This window comes from Typopeltis vanoorti, chromosome 1 (genome assembly GCF_054136105.1).
Source record: "Typopeltis vanoorti isolate ZY-2024b chromosome 1, IOZ_Tvanoo_1.0, whole genome shotgun sequence".
NCBI classification, from domain to species: Eukaryota; Metazoa; Arthropoda; class Arachnida; order Uropygi; family Thelyphonidae; genus Typopeltis; species Typopeltis vanoorti.
In genome coordinates, this window is record NC_143549.1 from 10,336,656 (window position 1) to 10,354,365 (window position 17,710).

General features: G+C 35.6%; 1 protein-coding gene across 1 annotated transcript; it reads left to right on the forward strand.

Moving 5' to 3' along the window:
- Window positions 1-375: 375 nt before the first annotated feature.
- On the forward strand, window positions 376-15,102 carry LOC150109781 (uncharacterized). The gene is made up of 13 exons (XM_090410276.1): window positions 376-512; window positions 3,208-3,245; window positions 3,439-3,534; window positions 3,882-3,977; window positions 5,525-5,620; window positions 7,312-7,407; window positions 7,647-7,784; window positions 8,817-8,906; window positions 10,154-10,261; window positions 11,616-11,711; window positions 12,066-12,096; window positions 12,913-12,995; window positions 14,714-15,102. Exons 1-13 carry the CDS (start codon window positions 427-429, stop codon window positions 14,953-14,955), a joined length of 1,296 nt encoding a protein of 431 aa, XP_090266402.1. The 5' UTR covers window positions 376-426; the 3' UTR covers window positions 14,956-15,102.
- The last annotated feature ends 2,608 nt before the right edge of the window (window positions 15,103-17,710 follow it).

Here is a 17,710-nt window from a genome sequence, read left to right on the forward strand (position 1 = left end):
CCGTGATTTGTAAGACTTGTTTATGCGCATAATCGCTGATATTTTGTTTTGCGATAACAAACATCCCTTTGCAATTATTCGCATAAACCAAACTGACTTTTTGGTTTTTAAAATATCTTTAAAGCTCCAGAATTTTCTCTTCCCGTTTTTGCAGTTCCAAGATAATTGCATAAACGGTTTAATTAAAAGGAAATCGAAACTTCCTGCAAGTACGAGTGCAGGAAGTTTTCCGTACCAATAGAAAAAGGGTTAATATATGTTATCTGGTATTCTGCTGAAACATTATAGCTTATAAATTAAAAACTAAATGAATAAATAAAATAAAAAATACATAGAGAATGCTTCTTACAATTAGAACGCCCCCAAGCAGCGATTGTTAGAAGCATAACCACATTCTCAAAGTTGTAAGAGATTATTTGCACGCAGATGTTACAGATGGCGTCACTCAACGAGTTGATCGGTTTGATTTTACTGTGTTTTCATCTGGAACTTTCTCAACCTGAAGATGTTCCGTAAGTATTGTTTAGTGCCTATGTGAAAATAGTTAGTGAATTTGCTAAAAAGTATCATTTAAAAACGAAATATCAAAGGAGCCGAGATATTGAGCTGTTTGTTGATCATGCTACATTAGGAACGGCAATGTCAGAAAGTTCTGACGTGATGTTACAAGATTTGAATAGGTCAGTGCTTTGAGGATGTCATTTCAGTGTTGCTAAGTGTAAATTTATGCAGTCTGACCACAAAATATGGAATAAGATTTATCATGCTGGAAAACCTTTGCACTGCATTGCAGGAGTGGGTGGTGAGTGCTCCAATACGGAAGGCATTCAAGACAAGGTGAGAGGGTTGTCATGGTCTCCGCGCTTGCAACCATCTGCGATGAGTTTTCACATTCCACGAAAGCTTTGAAATAAAATTCCCATACCAATATTAAAAGTAAAACAGCTTAATTCTTCCTCGCGCGCCCGTGCTTTAATTGTTCTGAATAGAACTTTCAGTGTTTAAAAGAAAGCACAATATCCGTTTTTTACAACATGAATTTTCTATCTTTTTTGTTTGTTTGTTTACAACTATTAATCCACAGAATGGCATGACGATGTATATTTCATAGCATATTTCTTTACTATGTACAAGTTTGGTTCTTTAAATATTTTGTGGTGATGTCCATAAATGTTGTTGTGTATGCAATGGACTAAACTCGTGTTCAACGACATTACCATCATAAGGATCGCACCACAAGGATATATATATATATATATATATATATATATATATATATATATGTGTGTGTGTGTGTGTGTGTGTGTGTGTGTGTGTGTGTGTGTGTGTGTGTGTGTGTGTGTGTGTGTGTGTGTGTGTAATAGGAATTTGCATTTCTAGCTAGAGGATGATGAGTATTGGTCAATCGTTTAGAAGTTAATAAAATATTAAAGTTGACCTCTAGTTAAAAAAAAAAAAAACAGAAAAAACAAACCATGTCCGGAAGGAATTTTATTAGTTTCCATTTCGTGTGACCTTGAAAGAGGAGACCGATATAAAAACGATAATCGACCAGTCAAAATGAATGGTTGGTTTTTAGTTTATTCGCACACAAACAGCAAAGGTCACACTGCGCCATAGCAAAATGAATGAACTGCACGAAACATTTCTGTTCTGTACGCTATAATAACCTGTTCAAGCTTTAGAGTTATTTCCTTAATAAATAATCGAATTCTTTAATTAGATGTACAAGATGCAAAGTCTTCTTCCCTGGCAATGAGTTTATAAAAAGAGTGATTTAGATGATTATGGGTTTGATGCACGTTTGGATTGCATTGCTTAAACCCAGTTCGCCAAGTGGTGCATCACGTAATCAACAAGCTGGGTGTATTCGTATCCTACCGTGTAAATGGATGTTTGTGAATGTCTTGAGGTGGAAATGAGTTTCATCCGACGAGATGAGATCACCATTACGCTTATTGAGCATCTACTATTAAGTAGCTTCCTCTCTGGAAACCACTTCTTGTTTACAAACCAGAATTCCCAGCTCATCTAATCCACGTCGAAGATGAGCTAAACATTTCTTTTCTCAACGTTTTTTTTTGGGGGGGGGATGTTTGAAAATAAGGCAGCAATAGCAAAGAGTATATCCTACAAATACCATCACTGCGCGTGCGTTTTTTTTCGTATCCACCACAGATTTTCATACCTAAGCTGTCTTTTTAAATATTTCTCGTATAATTAAAATAACTGCAGGTTATTTTAAATGTAAAGCTTCTTGGCCAAGCAATCGAAGACCTCGCTATTTTCTCTTCCTTGTGTAAAAAGAACATTTTTCAACTTTTACTGCTTTTTCTCAATCGCAAACAATCAAACTGAAATGAGATGGAAAGCAATTAAGAGACTCAACAAATGCCTGATAGCCTGGACGATATAAAAACAAGTATAGCAAAAAGAAAAATCGTCTAAACTTTCATTCAGATGGTTGCTGTAACAAATATATTTCTTAAGATGTTCAGCATTAGCGTTTTCTAGCAGTCTTCCTTGGTCGCCCGTGCTTTAATTATCCTGAATAGGCTACCTTGAAAAAAAATCAGTGATCATGGAAGTGCTAACGTTTCTGTCCCTCATGGCCAACTTGTCCCGAGAACCGAATTTTGCAATTTTTCTAATTCTCTTTAGGACAGACAAAGACTGTTTTATTACGAAAAGATTATTTATCTTAGTATTTTAGTCTCATTATTCTTCGAATAATGAGAATAAAAATAAAATAATAATGCGGAAGAAACACAAATGAAGAATATGAAAGGAATAGAACTAAGCCTGGATTGCTCACAAATACTCCACCATTCTTAGTCCGTTTATTATTGTATTTGAATGTAAATAAGTTCATGTAATTTGAAGAAATTTATCTCTAAACCAGATGTGACACAATATAGAATTCATGGCACGTTCCTTAAAATCTTATTTGGATGTCTATTAATGCGCTTAATCCTATCTCAGCTAGTTATTAGCTTTTGGTAAATAATTCTTCTCAGCATACCTTCCCGATATTTTGATTACAGACTTATACCTAATTCGAAGTTCGACAACCTTCAGTTAGGCATAACTCGTGACTAATAAAATTACTGGTATAAAGTTAAAATACACGTATCATGAGAATAATTAAAAAATCTATCTGTACCTATTATTTTATAATTACCTGACTTTTAAAAAATTTCTTTTCAGGCCTTGGAGGATACCAGACCGCTCCTCTGGTCCTCACAGTAAGTAATTATACTTGTTATTTCCATTCAATTCAAGAATGTACACTGGACATTAAACAGTGAAACATTTTCTAAAGAAAGCATATAATTTCTGTTATGTTTTTATTTTTTTATTTACTAGTTCTTAATTGTGAAAAAATACGATCACTTGATGAGAAATCTGAATTCGGTCTCATTTAGATTGTACTTTCAGGTTGTTCCTACGCATGTCTTAACGGAGGAACCTGCACCGACTATGACATATGCGACTGTCCATCGGGATTCACTGGTCCTCGATGTCAAACACCTAGTAAGTACTTTTTCCCCCACAGTAAATTGCTGTTTAGTGGAAGATTGCAGATCAGATTCATTTGATGGACAATAAAATTTCAAGTTGAACGGATGGTTAATGAAATCAGCGGATTCTCGTTCTCATCGCTAGCAGCAGCAGAAGTGAAAACCCCACAGGTCTTCACACCAAGCACCGCCAATGCTTGGAATCAGTTTACTTGGTTTACCTTGATTGGCAGAAATCTGTGAGATTATTCCAGTTGAGTCTCTAACTTCTACCAAAAAGTAAAACTAAAATTACTTTTCATATCTATTATTTCGGTAGCTTTTTTCGACAAACTTTATTTCTCTTTTGTTTTTTGACAGTCTGCCACCCGGAGTGTCAAAATGGAGGACTCTGCTACGGAAAACACAAATGTCGATGCTTGCCCGGATTTAAAGGTCACAGATGTCAAGTAAGAAGTGAGTTTCTTATTGTAGTCATAGTCATGAGAGAGCTATATCAAAGTTTATTTGTTCTGATTTGAATACTGCTACACACGAGGTCCTTTTAATTTCACAATGTTGTATTAGTCTCGTATTAAAGAAAACAATGCTAGTATCAACTTAGCATAGTCATTCAGCTGAAATCATTATTCATATCCTCAGAATTAAAAATTATATATGCATATGTCAATTTTGTGAAATAAATCTTCAGCTCTCAGAAATTATGTCGTTACAGTCATAAAATTTCTAAAATGTACCTTGAAGCGACGTTAAGGATATTATGACAGTGTGATAGTACTGTCATACACTATCCGAAAAAAAATATGTTTATTTATATTTACAGTGAACATAAGTATATTTTGTAGTTATAAGAACTGAAACTGGCCTTTATATTGCGTATATGTTAGTCAAAAATTATTTTATGAACTCATCTGAGTCATCCAATATCCTGTCTCCAAGACTACTTCTCAGCCCACCAACGTACTTTTTTCCACTGCCTACCATAAAACAATATTACTAAATTGTCAACTAAACGCGATTTGCAGCCACTATGATACAAGAACAATTTCTCATATTCGCATCAGGTTTCATGGCGATTTTATCATTCCGACATTAATGGTGTGTTGGTGGCGGGTTCGTTAGCATGAAGATATCCCTCATATTTTGGAAGCTGATTGCAAATATACGCTGCACCATTTCATCAGGCTCAGATATGTTAGTGAAGTCAAACGTCTTTGTCTTAACTTTCTGTCGGAGTTTTAACCCTTCCCAACGATATCGCACAGAGTTACGGTCGGGTGATCAGCCTAAGCTAGAATTTCCATTTCTTCAATCCCTGTCGCAAGAGTCCTTATAATATAGTGCATTATCATACCAACACTCAATTGGGTTATTCGACTACAATAACAACACTGCAGGCAAACGTTCGTTTTGGCTGGAAAAAAGAACAAAAATGTGTTTTGACAAAAAAAAAATAAAGCTTTGACCAAGATTTACAGATGTACATACATTAACCCTTATTTGAACTGAATTCACGGGTATAGGATGGAAGAGGACGCCCAGCCTATATTATCACTTTATATGTGTTGTATTTCTAACGTTTTGTTTTACAGTCTCGATGTTTAACGACACAATTTGCAGTTGCTAAATTGTTTGCGTAATGATTTGACATATTAGCATAGTCTTGATTACTTGAATTTTGTTGCCCGGTCTCTGATGAGAATTAGCAGTTCTAAACAGTTCACTTTTAAGTTCAGCACAACTCAATGCAGCTCCAGTTACAAAGGAACGTACACACGGGTCTTTTGAATAGTACAAGATTGATTAAATATGAATTTCTAAGTCCACCGACTGTGCTTTGTCCAACAGTAAATTTTGGAAAGGAATTCAAGGATTTCGGTAAACCTAACACACACACACACACACACACACACACAGAAATAAGTTTCTTTTATATATATATTTCATTTATTTCTTTTCAAATAGTCTGACTGACTGATTTAATTCACTTTTTTCGTTTCTAGCCTGCTATCCTAAGTGCCGCAATGGAGGGAAATGCACCGAACAGCTGACCTGCAAATGTCCACCAAATTACACTGGACCCTCTTGTGAATCCTATGGTAAGTTAATGAGAAATATACGGGGTCTACTCAATGTTTTGATCTTAATCAACATTTTATTGATCAATTGTAATTAATCTTGATTTTGAATGAAGAATTCCACTTCGAGGTGAAAGAGCAGGATGAAGCACAGGAAGAAAATGTACATTTCCGAAAGTCCCAAAAGCTAGTATTTGTTTCAGTTGGATGAAGATACTGAAGAATTGCATGGCATTTGGACATTAAATACTAACATATGTAATCCATGAGTCAGATACTCTTGTTAACTACATTGGTAATAATTTTAATAATAAACGACTTTTCACCCAATGTTGATAAATTTGGCCATATATAATTCTATAAAGGAAACGTGTTTTCCTCATTACAGTTAACTCTCTCTCTCTCTCTTCTTCTTCTTCTGTTAGATGTTATGCATCTAACAAAGATCCATAACAGCCAATACAGCTTTCCGTATTATTTTCTATTTATCTCGGAAATCTTGACTCAACAAGACAAGTAATTACATTCTTACTTCCCTCCAAGAAATGAGAAGCAACATCTTTCGCAGTCACTCCGAGCAGTTTTGTCATTTGCAAGCGAGTAGGCTCTCAGTAGACTATCCCTCCTGTGTCTACTTTCAGTTGGTGGATGAAAGTTCTCCTTGGGTGTCCTCTCGTGATCCCTTTAGGTGAAGGATTAAAGAATATTGAAGGATTGAAGAATATTGAAAAAAAAACCTTTAGGTTTTTTTTTCAATATTCTTCAAGAACAGCAGCAGTCATATCATAATCACCCAACATCTTCTCATTTTAGTATTGTTGAGAAATTCTCATCTAAATATCGTTGAGAATGTTTCATTTTTTCCCCAAAACGTACCTATTTTCTTATTATTTTGTGTCCAACTCCTCTTTTTGGATCACCGCCAGCACCACATTTTGAAAACTTTCAACCTGGCCCTGTCTTCGAAGTTTGTTCAGCCGTTAGGCTTTCTCATTTTAATTCCCTATACTGAAAAAAGAAAGGTGATTCTTGAGCAATAAAATAGTCCGAAAATTTCTCACTGCTTTCCGAATTATTTGAAAAACGCATCTGGATGTTATAAACAGTCTTTAGAATTGCACTCAGAAACAAGTCCATCTTAGTTATAATTATTCCTTCAGATGATCTGAAAGACATTCCCCGTGTTGACTGCTACTATTCGTCGCCTTTCCACTACCCGTCGATCGCGTTGGGTGGCTCTGCCACGAGGCAGTGATTCCCCAATTGCAGATTCGAGCTCTGCCAACTCCATTGGAATTACAAGTCGATATTACAAGTCGGGATGGAAGGTTAGTTTCTGTTACTTGCTATTTTTCGAAGATACATTCGTTCCTATACACAATCATTATTTTTCTCCTTTTTTTTCTCACCACATCCATTAAGACACTCTGTTTGCTTGGAACTGCTTATTTTTATATTTCTCTACAGTTGTAAGGAACGATTTGATTCGATGAATAGATTAAGAAGACTACTTAAACGAAGAGAGTGAGTTTTGGTATTATGAGAGTGAATTTAGGACATTAAATGAAGATGTATTTTAGTTAGTTTTTACTCCATTGGGAGAAAAAGATTATCGACTTGCTTGTGATCAAATATTTTGATTGAAATAATTTTCTGTTTTCAGTTCATCTACAGTTCGCTAACAAGTTAACGATCTTTTCTTGTATCCCTAGTCTGCTCTCCTGAGTGCGAGAATGAAGGAGTTTGCGACTTTGGAAACGTATGTCACTGCGTAGGAGAGTGGATCGGCAGTCGATGTGAAGTATCAGGTGAGTCTCTCTCTCTCTCTCTCTCTCTCTCTCTCTCTCTCTCTCTCTCTCTCTCTCTCTCTCTCTCTCTCTCTCTCTCTCTCTCTCTCTCTCACACACACACACACACGTGCATATACACAAATATGCGTGAATGTTTGCATGCACATTACCTACTTCGTCAAGCTAAGAATGTGAAAATATGCACTGACTATCGTTCTTGTTAATAAATCGTATCGCAATAAAACTATATTTCGTAGGTTGTCCGCATCAATGTTATAATGGAGGGACGTGTGCTGCGTTAATTCGCATTCGGGGAGATTACGAATACATAAATGGTACATCTTGGACATGCAGATGCGCTCCAGGTTATCATGGAAGTAGGTGCACAGAACCTGGTAAGTGAATAATTATATTATGAAGCTTAACCTATGAAGATCAATGCTCTTATTGTAGAACATAAAGAAGAAAACATTTTAAATCTGTCTGTATGAGTCTAATCGTAATGTTAACCCTGAAATTGTAAATGAAATTAATTTCTAACAGAAGTTAAATGCTTTTTTCCCTCTCTCTCTTTGTTTTCAATTACTATTTATTTCTATTCAATCCCACACCACTGCTGAATTTCAGATTTCAGGTTTGTCTCATAGAATTTCTTAATGAAGAAGTTGTTTCATAAACGCATTGGATTTTTTATCATCTCTATAAAAAAAAATTAAAGACATCTCGAAGAGTAACAAGAGGAGAGTATACATGGACCTTTCGAATTCATATTACCACCATTTTGAGTTTGAACAGATAAACAGCTTACAAAAAAGTATTCAGCAATGATGTCTGAACATCCTAAAGTGTAACGCATGGACACACAAACACATACGCGAGGTAGGCTGAAAATTTCTGATAAACACCTACAACAAAAATGTTATTAAAGCGATATAACCACAAGAAAGAACATACGAGGATATAAGAACAGAAGTTACCTCCATAACTCTGCTACTGTTATGTTCATTCTTGTGGTTATACCAGTTGCTTTAATATCTTTTTTGTTCTCGATGTTTATCAGAACTTTTCAGCACTCCCTGGTATAACAGAAAATAATAATTCAATAGACTGATATGGTGTTTGAAAAGGGCATGATGTCAAGTAGGCCTGAAAGATTAAGAAGGCAAATTTCATTACGATGAGTTTCGAATTTTAGGGTTCTGTATGTTCTTTTATTTAACAATGAGAGCGACTATTAACGATACTTTAAATTTTAAATGTCCTCCTAAAGCTGCTTAAATCAAGTTATGTAAGAATTTTTTTTTTCAAATTCCTTAAATGAAATAAATAATATTTCATTATTTCAATATTTTGACCATATTGTATTGTAGGTCTTTAAATACAAGTTATATTCTGAGTTTATTTATTATTATTTTTTTATTTTATAGATTGCTGGTGTATGAATAACGGAGTGTGCAGTGAAAGCGGCACATGCGATTGCTATCCCCCGTTTACAGGAAGTCGTTGCGACATTCCTTGTAAGTGTTTGGTTTCAGTTCTCAGGGTTTTATGAATCGGCTCAATTTTTCGCTCAGGAAAATTCTGATGAATGATAAGAGGTACAAAATATGTGAATTCAGTTCCTCCTCCCTCCCTCCCTCCCTCCCCCACACATCTCATTTTGTTCGATCTGCTCGGGAGTTGCAGATTGCTGTTGAATTGAGTGCGCCCAAAACATATCTTAATAATGTGTAGTTTGTTACTTCCTCATTTCGAGATGATAATTTTCATCTGATCCGTCAAATAGCAAAAACAGACGTCAGCGTCAGTCAAGACAAAAGTAATATGGCATGATTCAAGGAGAGGAATTGTTATCTTAAATCACTTAGCAATTGATCAGGTTCGAAGTTGAAGTTATTAAGCTTCCCCTTAATAAAAACGGTGTGCATCAGGGTTAATTAATATCAGTTTTGATCATTTTCAATGAAGCTTTGGAAATGGGAATAGTTCTTTCCTCTGAAAGGAAGTTTTCTAGCGTTGTTCGAGTTTTTCAGAGTCAGATAAAACGGATAATTTATATGGATGATTTAGTTATATTTTTTTCTTACCAGTTCTAAATTTCATGTATAATTTAAAGAAATATTCAACAGTTTAATAGAAAAGGGTATTAATCTTCTGTTTTTCAAATATATGAAAGAAGAAATATATATTCTGATAATGCAAGTCTTCATAAATCAAACAATTCAACCCTATTAATAAGTTTTGATCTGTGTTTGTTTTTCTATACACAGAAATTAAGCTTCTTTAACTTGATGGTAATACTGAAATAAATTATCAGTTCAAATAGGATGGTACTTGCACTAATAATTTATGAGCTGTATAGCATTTAGTTAAGCGATGTTAACTACTGAAAGTCGAACACGAAATGTTCTCAACTTATCGATAAGATTGCACTAAACTCATTCTGTACATCATCGAAGTAAGCATAAACTTGGAAAGACCTATTTACCAAATGGTACGTGTGTGTGTGTGTGTGTGTGTGTGTGTGTGTGTGTGTGTGTGTGTGTGTGTGTGTGTGTGTGTGTGTGTGTGTGTGTGTGTGTGTGTGTGTGTGTGTGTGTGTGTGTGTGTGTGTGTGTGTGTGTGTGTGTGTGTGTGTGTGTGTAGAGGGAGGGTCAACAATCGCATAGAATAGTATATCTTTATCATTTTATTCATTTTTTTCCCTCTTATGATAAACTTCTGTTTATGATCGACTAACAATGTAATCAAAACTGTCTTCTAGTATGTGACCCTGAATGCGAAAACGGAGGAAAATGCATCCTAACATACAGGAATTTACACAGGTGCCAGTGCAAGAGTGGATTCAGAGGACCTCAGTGTCAGTACATTGGTGAGTAAATCACCCACGGAACTTTATATCGTATTTAGTCTACTTAGTAAACTTCAAGGATTCGTTTATTAATCTCCAAATTTTAGTAACTATCTCATAACAAAGTTGATATCAGAATTGCTTGTACGGACAGACTAACAGACAGATGGACAAATCGCTGTAATAAATGTGTATGTTTCATAAGTTGACATCTTATGCACCCATAAGCCCAAACGATAGTTTGGGCTTATACGCAGGAAAATGCTTTAGTGAAAATGTTTTATTCTAAACTGTAAAAGTTTAGAATAAACTTTCGAAACTACATATCTTAAACAAACGGAAAGAGTTTTTGGAAAATTTAATTCATCTTTTACTAGCGGTTATGGTGAATTTTAATCAGATTATTGGTGTATTAAAGATATTTTAATCTTCAAGAGTCAGTATGTCTGCTCTGACATTGTATTTTAAGAGCAGGCGAGAAGAATGAAGTTTGAAGACAACGAAGTTTCATTGATGCCTTCATACCTTTGTAATATAACCAAGAAATTGCTGTGTTAGTAATATTACAGCGGTGCCATTTGAAGAAAAGAGAGAGAATATTATTATACCTGTAAGGCATTCCATAGATGGCAGTGCCACATAGGTGAGTTTTCTGCGTTTGACCTTTTAAAATTCAGAGAGAAATAGCCTAGCAGCTTTTCTAGAAAATGGGCTTCTGGAATTGTATTTTTAGCGATTTTATTCTACCTGAGCATAACAAATTACTGTAGCAAATCTTCGACAGCGTCTTCTCTTGCACAGTGTGCTAGTTGGGCGGATTATCTCCTGATGTGCAACCGACATTGGTGAGCTCAAATGAAAGCCTCTTTGGTATTCACTGGTTTTCAGCAATGCCGTGGATGAGAATAAATATATAAAACATGTAAGATTGAGACAAAAGCTGGAATCCTTGCTCTTGAGATTAAACATGATATTAATCCTTAGCACTGTTTTCCAGAAAAAGACTATCTCATTTATTGCAAGGTTATCAAGTTAACATATTCTAGAACTATATAATGTCACTTTTGTGTTAGAAATTCGGATTTAATATCCGCCATCGCACGCTCTGAAACCTATTCTTTTAGAAGAAAATATTATAAGAAATAAGGACGTTATTTTTTTTCTGAGAATATTTTCCAATCAGGGGCAAAACCTACCCTGACACTGAGCCTCGATAAGAGCTTAGAAAAGGATCTATTGCTCTCAACATGACCACTGAAACTTTCTGCGCGAAGCACCAAAATGTAAATGTACTACTCCTTTCTTAATATCATCCCTACACTTCAACTGCTTATTGTTATTACAAAGATCGTTATAAGATAACATCTTTTTATAGATTGCATCCCTGAATGCGAAAATGGAGGAACTTGCACAGAACAAGGAACATGTGCGTGCCCGCCGAAATACACAGGTTCGAAATGCGAAAGATATGGTAAGCAGCATTTTTATTTCATTTAAACTGATCTCCCAAATAATATCGTGAATGTAAAATGTAATAAAGCATTAACTTACTTGCAAAGGATTTATGCTCTCTGATCCAATTCCTCTGTCTCACCTCGACGTTTTCGATAGATGCAGATTTTACATTTTCACAGAATCCCACACACAGTCAACACACACGCACGAACTTTTTTAAACATCACTCCCACACGTGGCCTTTAACCAATAAATGTCGCGTGTGGGCTTCTGTAATTTGCATATTCTTTTCAATGCATATGTTTTTTAGGATTTTTTACATGGTGTCAAAGAAATTTCGAAAACTGCTTGGTTTTTGTTTTCTTTTCAGATCCCTCTCAAGAATCCATAACTCCTGGGAGGTGAGTTATTAAATATGTTAATAAATGAATATAATTTATTTAAAAGAAGTACGATTAATTATCCAGAATGATTTTGTGACCCTTCTTTATTGCTCAAATCCCATTTCATATTTTAGATTTCTTTCGTTTTTTTTTTTCGTTTAAAAATCTCATAGAACACAATCGTTTAAAGCTCCAAGATCCTCCCTAATCTCTGCCTTAAACTTTGATTGCCTTCAGTCAAACGCAGTCTTGTCTTACGTCTTGTAATAAAAATGTCAATTCACTTTCGTCTCCCAACACAATCCTAACTAGCAGCTCACACATCTGGAACGATACTCTTAAAACTACCCTAAGAATGTTTGATGCTAACCTGAAGATAAAAATCCAGTTTATCACATATTTACTCCAATCACGTCTCACAGCGGTTCTTTTTCTGTAACTCTCTCTTTCTTCAGTGGATATTTTCGGAGAAATTGTCCTGCTGAAATGCTGCCATCATTCCACTTTCATTTGAAGTTTAACCAGCAGCTTGTGGTCATTCTCTTATCCCTTTACTGTTCAGATTCAAATTTATCGAACTATGTTTAACTCCTGTTTCGTATATTTACTCTGTCATTATTCTTCTATTCTCTAAAAACTACAATATTCAGGTTTTCAAACCACGTCGATGAATTCCCAATCTTTTCTTTTACGCATTATGGCAGTAATGAGAAACAGCGATTAGGAGAGTAGCAATATATATATATATATATATATATATATATATATATATGCTCTATTTTTTGATACTATAATATAATATCTGCATGCATTGACTAAACCTCATTTTTTTAGCAAATTTGTGTACGAAGTGCCAAGCGAAGAAATAGAAGACACGGGGGAAGTTAGTGATTTTCTCACCATAGAATACTTGACAGGTAAGTAATCCAAATATCATGTTCAGCTTATACTAAGTGCAATTTTCTATCTTTATGTAGATAATTTTTCCTTATAACGGATTTTTCTTATAACAGCTCTCTCTCTCTCTCTCTCTCTCTCTCTTTTAAAGGGGAGAATATTATGTGTTCGAATAACCTTAATTGCATAAATGTTATTAATGATCTGTAATATTAGTTGCTAAGACTATTGATAGAATGTATTAAACCAGCGGTGACATTTTTATGTCTTTCAAATTTGTGAATATTTTGGGCCCGTCTTGTAGTTTGGCAGGAGCAAAATCAAATCCATCCACTTCTGCACGAGACTGTTACCTTCAGTTGAAAAGTCGTCATAAAGATTCCCGGTTAGAAGATCCCCATTTCTGACAAGAACTTTTTTTTATTCTAGCTGAAAAGTATTATTTTTACAAAGACCAATTTTCGTTGAGAAACAGAAGAAATATTTTAGTTAATATTCATGTACATTTCTGATCAACGAACAGTAACTACTTTCAAATATTTGTTGTTAGCAATGAAATAGATAAAAAACAAGAAAAGAAAGTCACATTTAAGTCATCGTCTATTACAATGGATTCATTCTGGAATAATATTAAATATATTTTCGATTTGAAGCAAATATTTAATTATAATTGATGATAAAAAAACCGTAAAAGGGAAGACACATGTACATTAGGTTTCAGCAGTAAATTTATTTCGTAATAAACAATTAAGGGAAAAAACTACCTGCAACGAGAATAAAAATAAATAATTTACTAATTCGAATAATTTAACTCTGACGTTTCTCCAGATCAGATTAACATTAGCAAAGCCACTTTAAACACACACACACACACACACACACACACACACACACACACACACACACACACACACACACACACACACACACACACACACACACACACACACACACACACACACACACACACACACACACACACACACACACACACACACACACACACACACACATTCCCAGCGAAAACTGAAAGTGAAATGACCTTCAGAATAATGTCAAAATCCATCCATTGTCATCCTCCCGTATACGTTGCTGTCCATTTTTTTTTTTTTTGGATCATTTCATTCTCAGTTTTCGCTGTGTGTATACATGTGAGAGTGTTCTTATAGTGCCTTTAATAATAGTATTTTCGGATGGCTAAACGTGCAAATGAATACTTTACTTGGTAAGTTTTTTACTTTAACTCCAGTTCCCGTGCTTTTGTTCTTAGAAAAAACTTCAGTCTGAATAAAAGCAGTTTTAACAACGTAGTTAACACACTCCATTTAAAAGTCGTAATCCTTACAGAAACAATGACTTCGATAAGTGGGAATTCAATTTCAATTCAATTTTTTTCATTCGATTGCTAGTGTGCAATAAGACCTCGCTGAACTACCTGTATAGAAATCATACAAAACGTTCGGGATATAGTTCGAACAGATATTAAGTTGTTCCATCCTAAGAAATGTCGACTTTAGTACAGCGATCACTCCATTATTAACGATATCACTGAATTGATACTTCTTTCTGCAGCTGAATGATTTACATGTCACAAATCTAACTGTGGTAGATGTCCTGCGGAAACAGTTTCATTACGTTTTTCCCTCCCTTCTCGATTTAATATGTTTTCTTAAGTAAATTTGATAACCATCGTTAATTTATGTAAGCAGCATTACTAAATGTATGTGCTTTTTTGCAGACAATTGTGACATTAAATTTCTTCGTGGTCCTTCGTTCATTGGAATAAGCTGCTCCACATCTACTTTCGATAACATTACCTGGTGTCAGTTGAAATGCAACGGATGTTCAACCATGCGTAGTTCCGATTATCTTTACTACTGCTACGAAGGCAAGTGGAATCCTAATACTCCTCCCGCCTGTGTGCCCTTCCACGAAGCCCTCCATCCACCAAAGCCATCTGAATTGAAAACTTGCTATTAATCAGTTTGCTATTAAAACGTCACATTTATTAAAACGCACATTTCACTGATATTATCAGTGAAATGTGCGCAGGCGCCTCAGTCAGGAATTTGATTCGCTGAAACTGCATTTGTAGTTTTCAAATAAAGTAAATTTAAAAGTGAATAATCTTTGTAGTTATGATTGCGATACTGATAGAACGAAATTATGAAAAAAAAAAGCTAAACACACAGAGAAACACAGATGGACAGACATACTTTGTATATAATCTGAAATGCGTACTAAAACCGGATAGATTTTAAATACCTTGATACAAAATAGCAGTTCCCCAACAAGGAATTCTCTGAATTCGTTTTGATAGACTGTCATTAGAAAGAATCACAGAAATATTTGCACAGAGGCAAAACCATAAGGGATCTTCTCTGTTAGAGTCCTTAATGTAATACGAAGTTACTACTGAATACTCAAAAATCCTTCCGGAATGCTACACCATACATTATTGCCAGTAAGACTGCGACATTAAACAGCGACAAAATCAAAATCACACATCTGAGGAATATTCCTTCAACCTCCTTCCGTTAAGATCTCAAGTTGTTACGTCTCACTGCAATCTCAACTAGTAAAACTCGATCCTCCCTTGATAAGGCTGCAAACAACAGCACAATGGATGATTAATTGATTTTACACGTCGTTCAGTTCACAAACGCGCAGTACAAAATTAAAACAATAATTATACGATGAGTAATGCATGTAATTACAGATAATATACGCCATATACTAATATTTGTCCGTATACACCCCTGTTATATGAAGTTATGGAACATTCCAGGTTTGTTAATAACATAAAAACCGGTGTACAGATAGTAGAAAGCAACATTTCATCGTAGCAGTTGAATTCAGGTGGTATGGCAAAACGACGGAACCTAGTGACTTCGAGAAAGGTGTCATCGTGGACTGTCACATCGGTGGCATGTCCATACGTGCCATTGCCCCTCAACGGTAGCATCGAAAATCAACGGTTGGCAATGTGATCAACAAATGGAGACGTTCTGCATCACTACTGAGGACGGAGTAGCATCACTAGTGACAGAGACAGGAGGGTGTTAAATGGGTGGCATGCAAAAACCGGCTACAATCGGCACAGACCATCTGAGATGAGTTCTAGAGCGTCAATAACACAATGGTTAGCACTAATGCTCTACAAAAAGAACTCTATCCATTTATTGGGTTTCCAGGGTAGAGCAGCCGTACACAAGCCGAACATCACAACAGCGAACAAGGCGGCTCGTCTGGCCTGGTGCAAAGAGCTTGTGAATTGGACAATTGACCAGTGGAAAACGATAATCTGTTGCGATGAATCAAGGTTCACCTGTTTCCAGTTTAATGGCAGGGTGTGGAGGCAGCATCGTGAACGCTTGTTATCAGTATGTGTTGTACCCCATAGTAAAGCTTCGTGGTGGAGTAATAATGGTGTGGGCTGCATTCAGCTGGTTTGGATTGGGACCACTGGTCGTTGTCCCTGGTTCCATGAAGTCAGCTCAGTACCTTGATTTTCTGTATAAGCAGGTGCTGCCTACACTATAGAGTTTTTATGGAACGGTCCCGTGTTATTATCAAGACGACAATATGTCCCTTGCCATAAAACTGCAGCTGTTATGGAACGCTATGAAAAGATGGGCGTTAAACGACTGCCCTGACCTGCGTAGGGTCCTGATCTCAATCCCTTTGGATTGGAGTGGCGATGGAGGTGCAACTGCACAGTTCTAGATCTGTCGTTGAACTTAGAGATGCTTTGATAGGGGAATAGAGACAAATACCACCTGTTGTCTGCTTCACATTGGTGGAAAGCCTCCCTCAAAAGGTACAGGCGGACATCAATGCCAAAGGTGGACATACCCGCGATTAAGGTTCTCCTGCTGGTATCTGGACAATTATTAGTAGATAATGTATAATGTATATGGAATTTTAATGTAAGTACGCAGTAACCACTTCGCATGATGAGTACGTAATCAAACTCACTTCTCCACAAACTACTGTAGGCATGTCGTTTGTACTATTGCAATTGTTATGAAAACCGTCAAATGGTGAAAACGCCATTTAATGGACCTAACGAACATTAGATATGCAAAATATATGCCATAGATTTTCACATGAGTTGTATAGTAGTTTATTATTTATTCATTGTCTAGGTATTGTTGGATTTCATTTATAAGTTTTGGTCCTTCATAATAAACCAATCTGCCCATGTTTTCGAGATATCTGAAATGAGGATAGTACACCATCTGTGCTTTGTGCAAAGAAATATATAATGTGCGATGCTACAGATATTATTGCTTTAATCAGTTAAAAATTGCTAATATTATTAGCAATTTCTGATAAAATAAATGCGCATGTAATGTTCGACGAAGGGATCTTATTTCATTCCCCAGCTCTAACTATTTTGCAAGCAGAATACATGCAACAGACAACTCTGGCTGAAAATCGTAGTAACAGACACTCGTCACCCAAGAAAAGCAAATATGATCGCTAAGCAACGTAACATCCTTCAACTAACCTTGAACCACCGCATGTTTCTATTAGTTAGAAGGAAGTGCCGCTTCCTCCGATATGAGGAAATGATTTGCACACTTCCCTTTTCAAACAAGGTACTACCTAACAGCATTTCAAACTAATTAACGTCCTACAAGTTAGATCTTTATTTTATTTTATTTTTTTAAATTAAAAGAAAAATATCCAGTTTCTAATGTCCTTTCTTCGCAAAGAGAGGTAATTAAAA

Coding starts and splice junctions, on each gene's coding strand:
- LOC150109781 (XM_090410276.1), top strand. CDS start 427: ATGTTACAGATGGCGTCACTCAACGAGTTGATCGGTTTGATTTTACTG. Junction 3,246..3,438: donor CCGCTCCTCTGGTCCTCACA/GTAAGTAATTAT, acceptor TTGTACTTTCAG/GTTGTTCCTACGCATGTCTT. Junction 7,785..8,816: donor AAGTAGGTGCACAGAACCTG/GTAAGTGAATAA, acceptor TTTATTTTATAG/ATTGCTGGTGTATGAATAAC.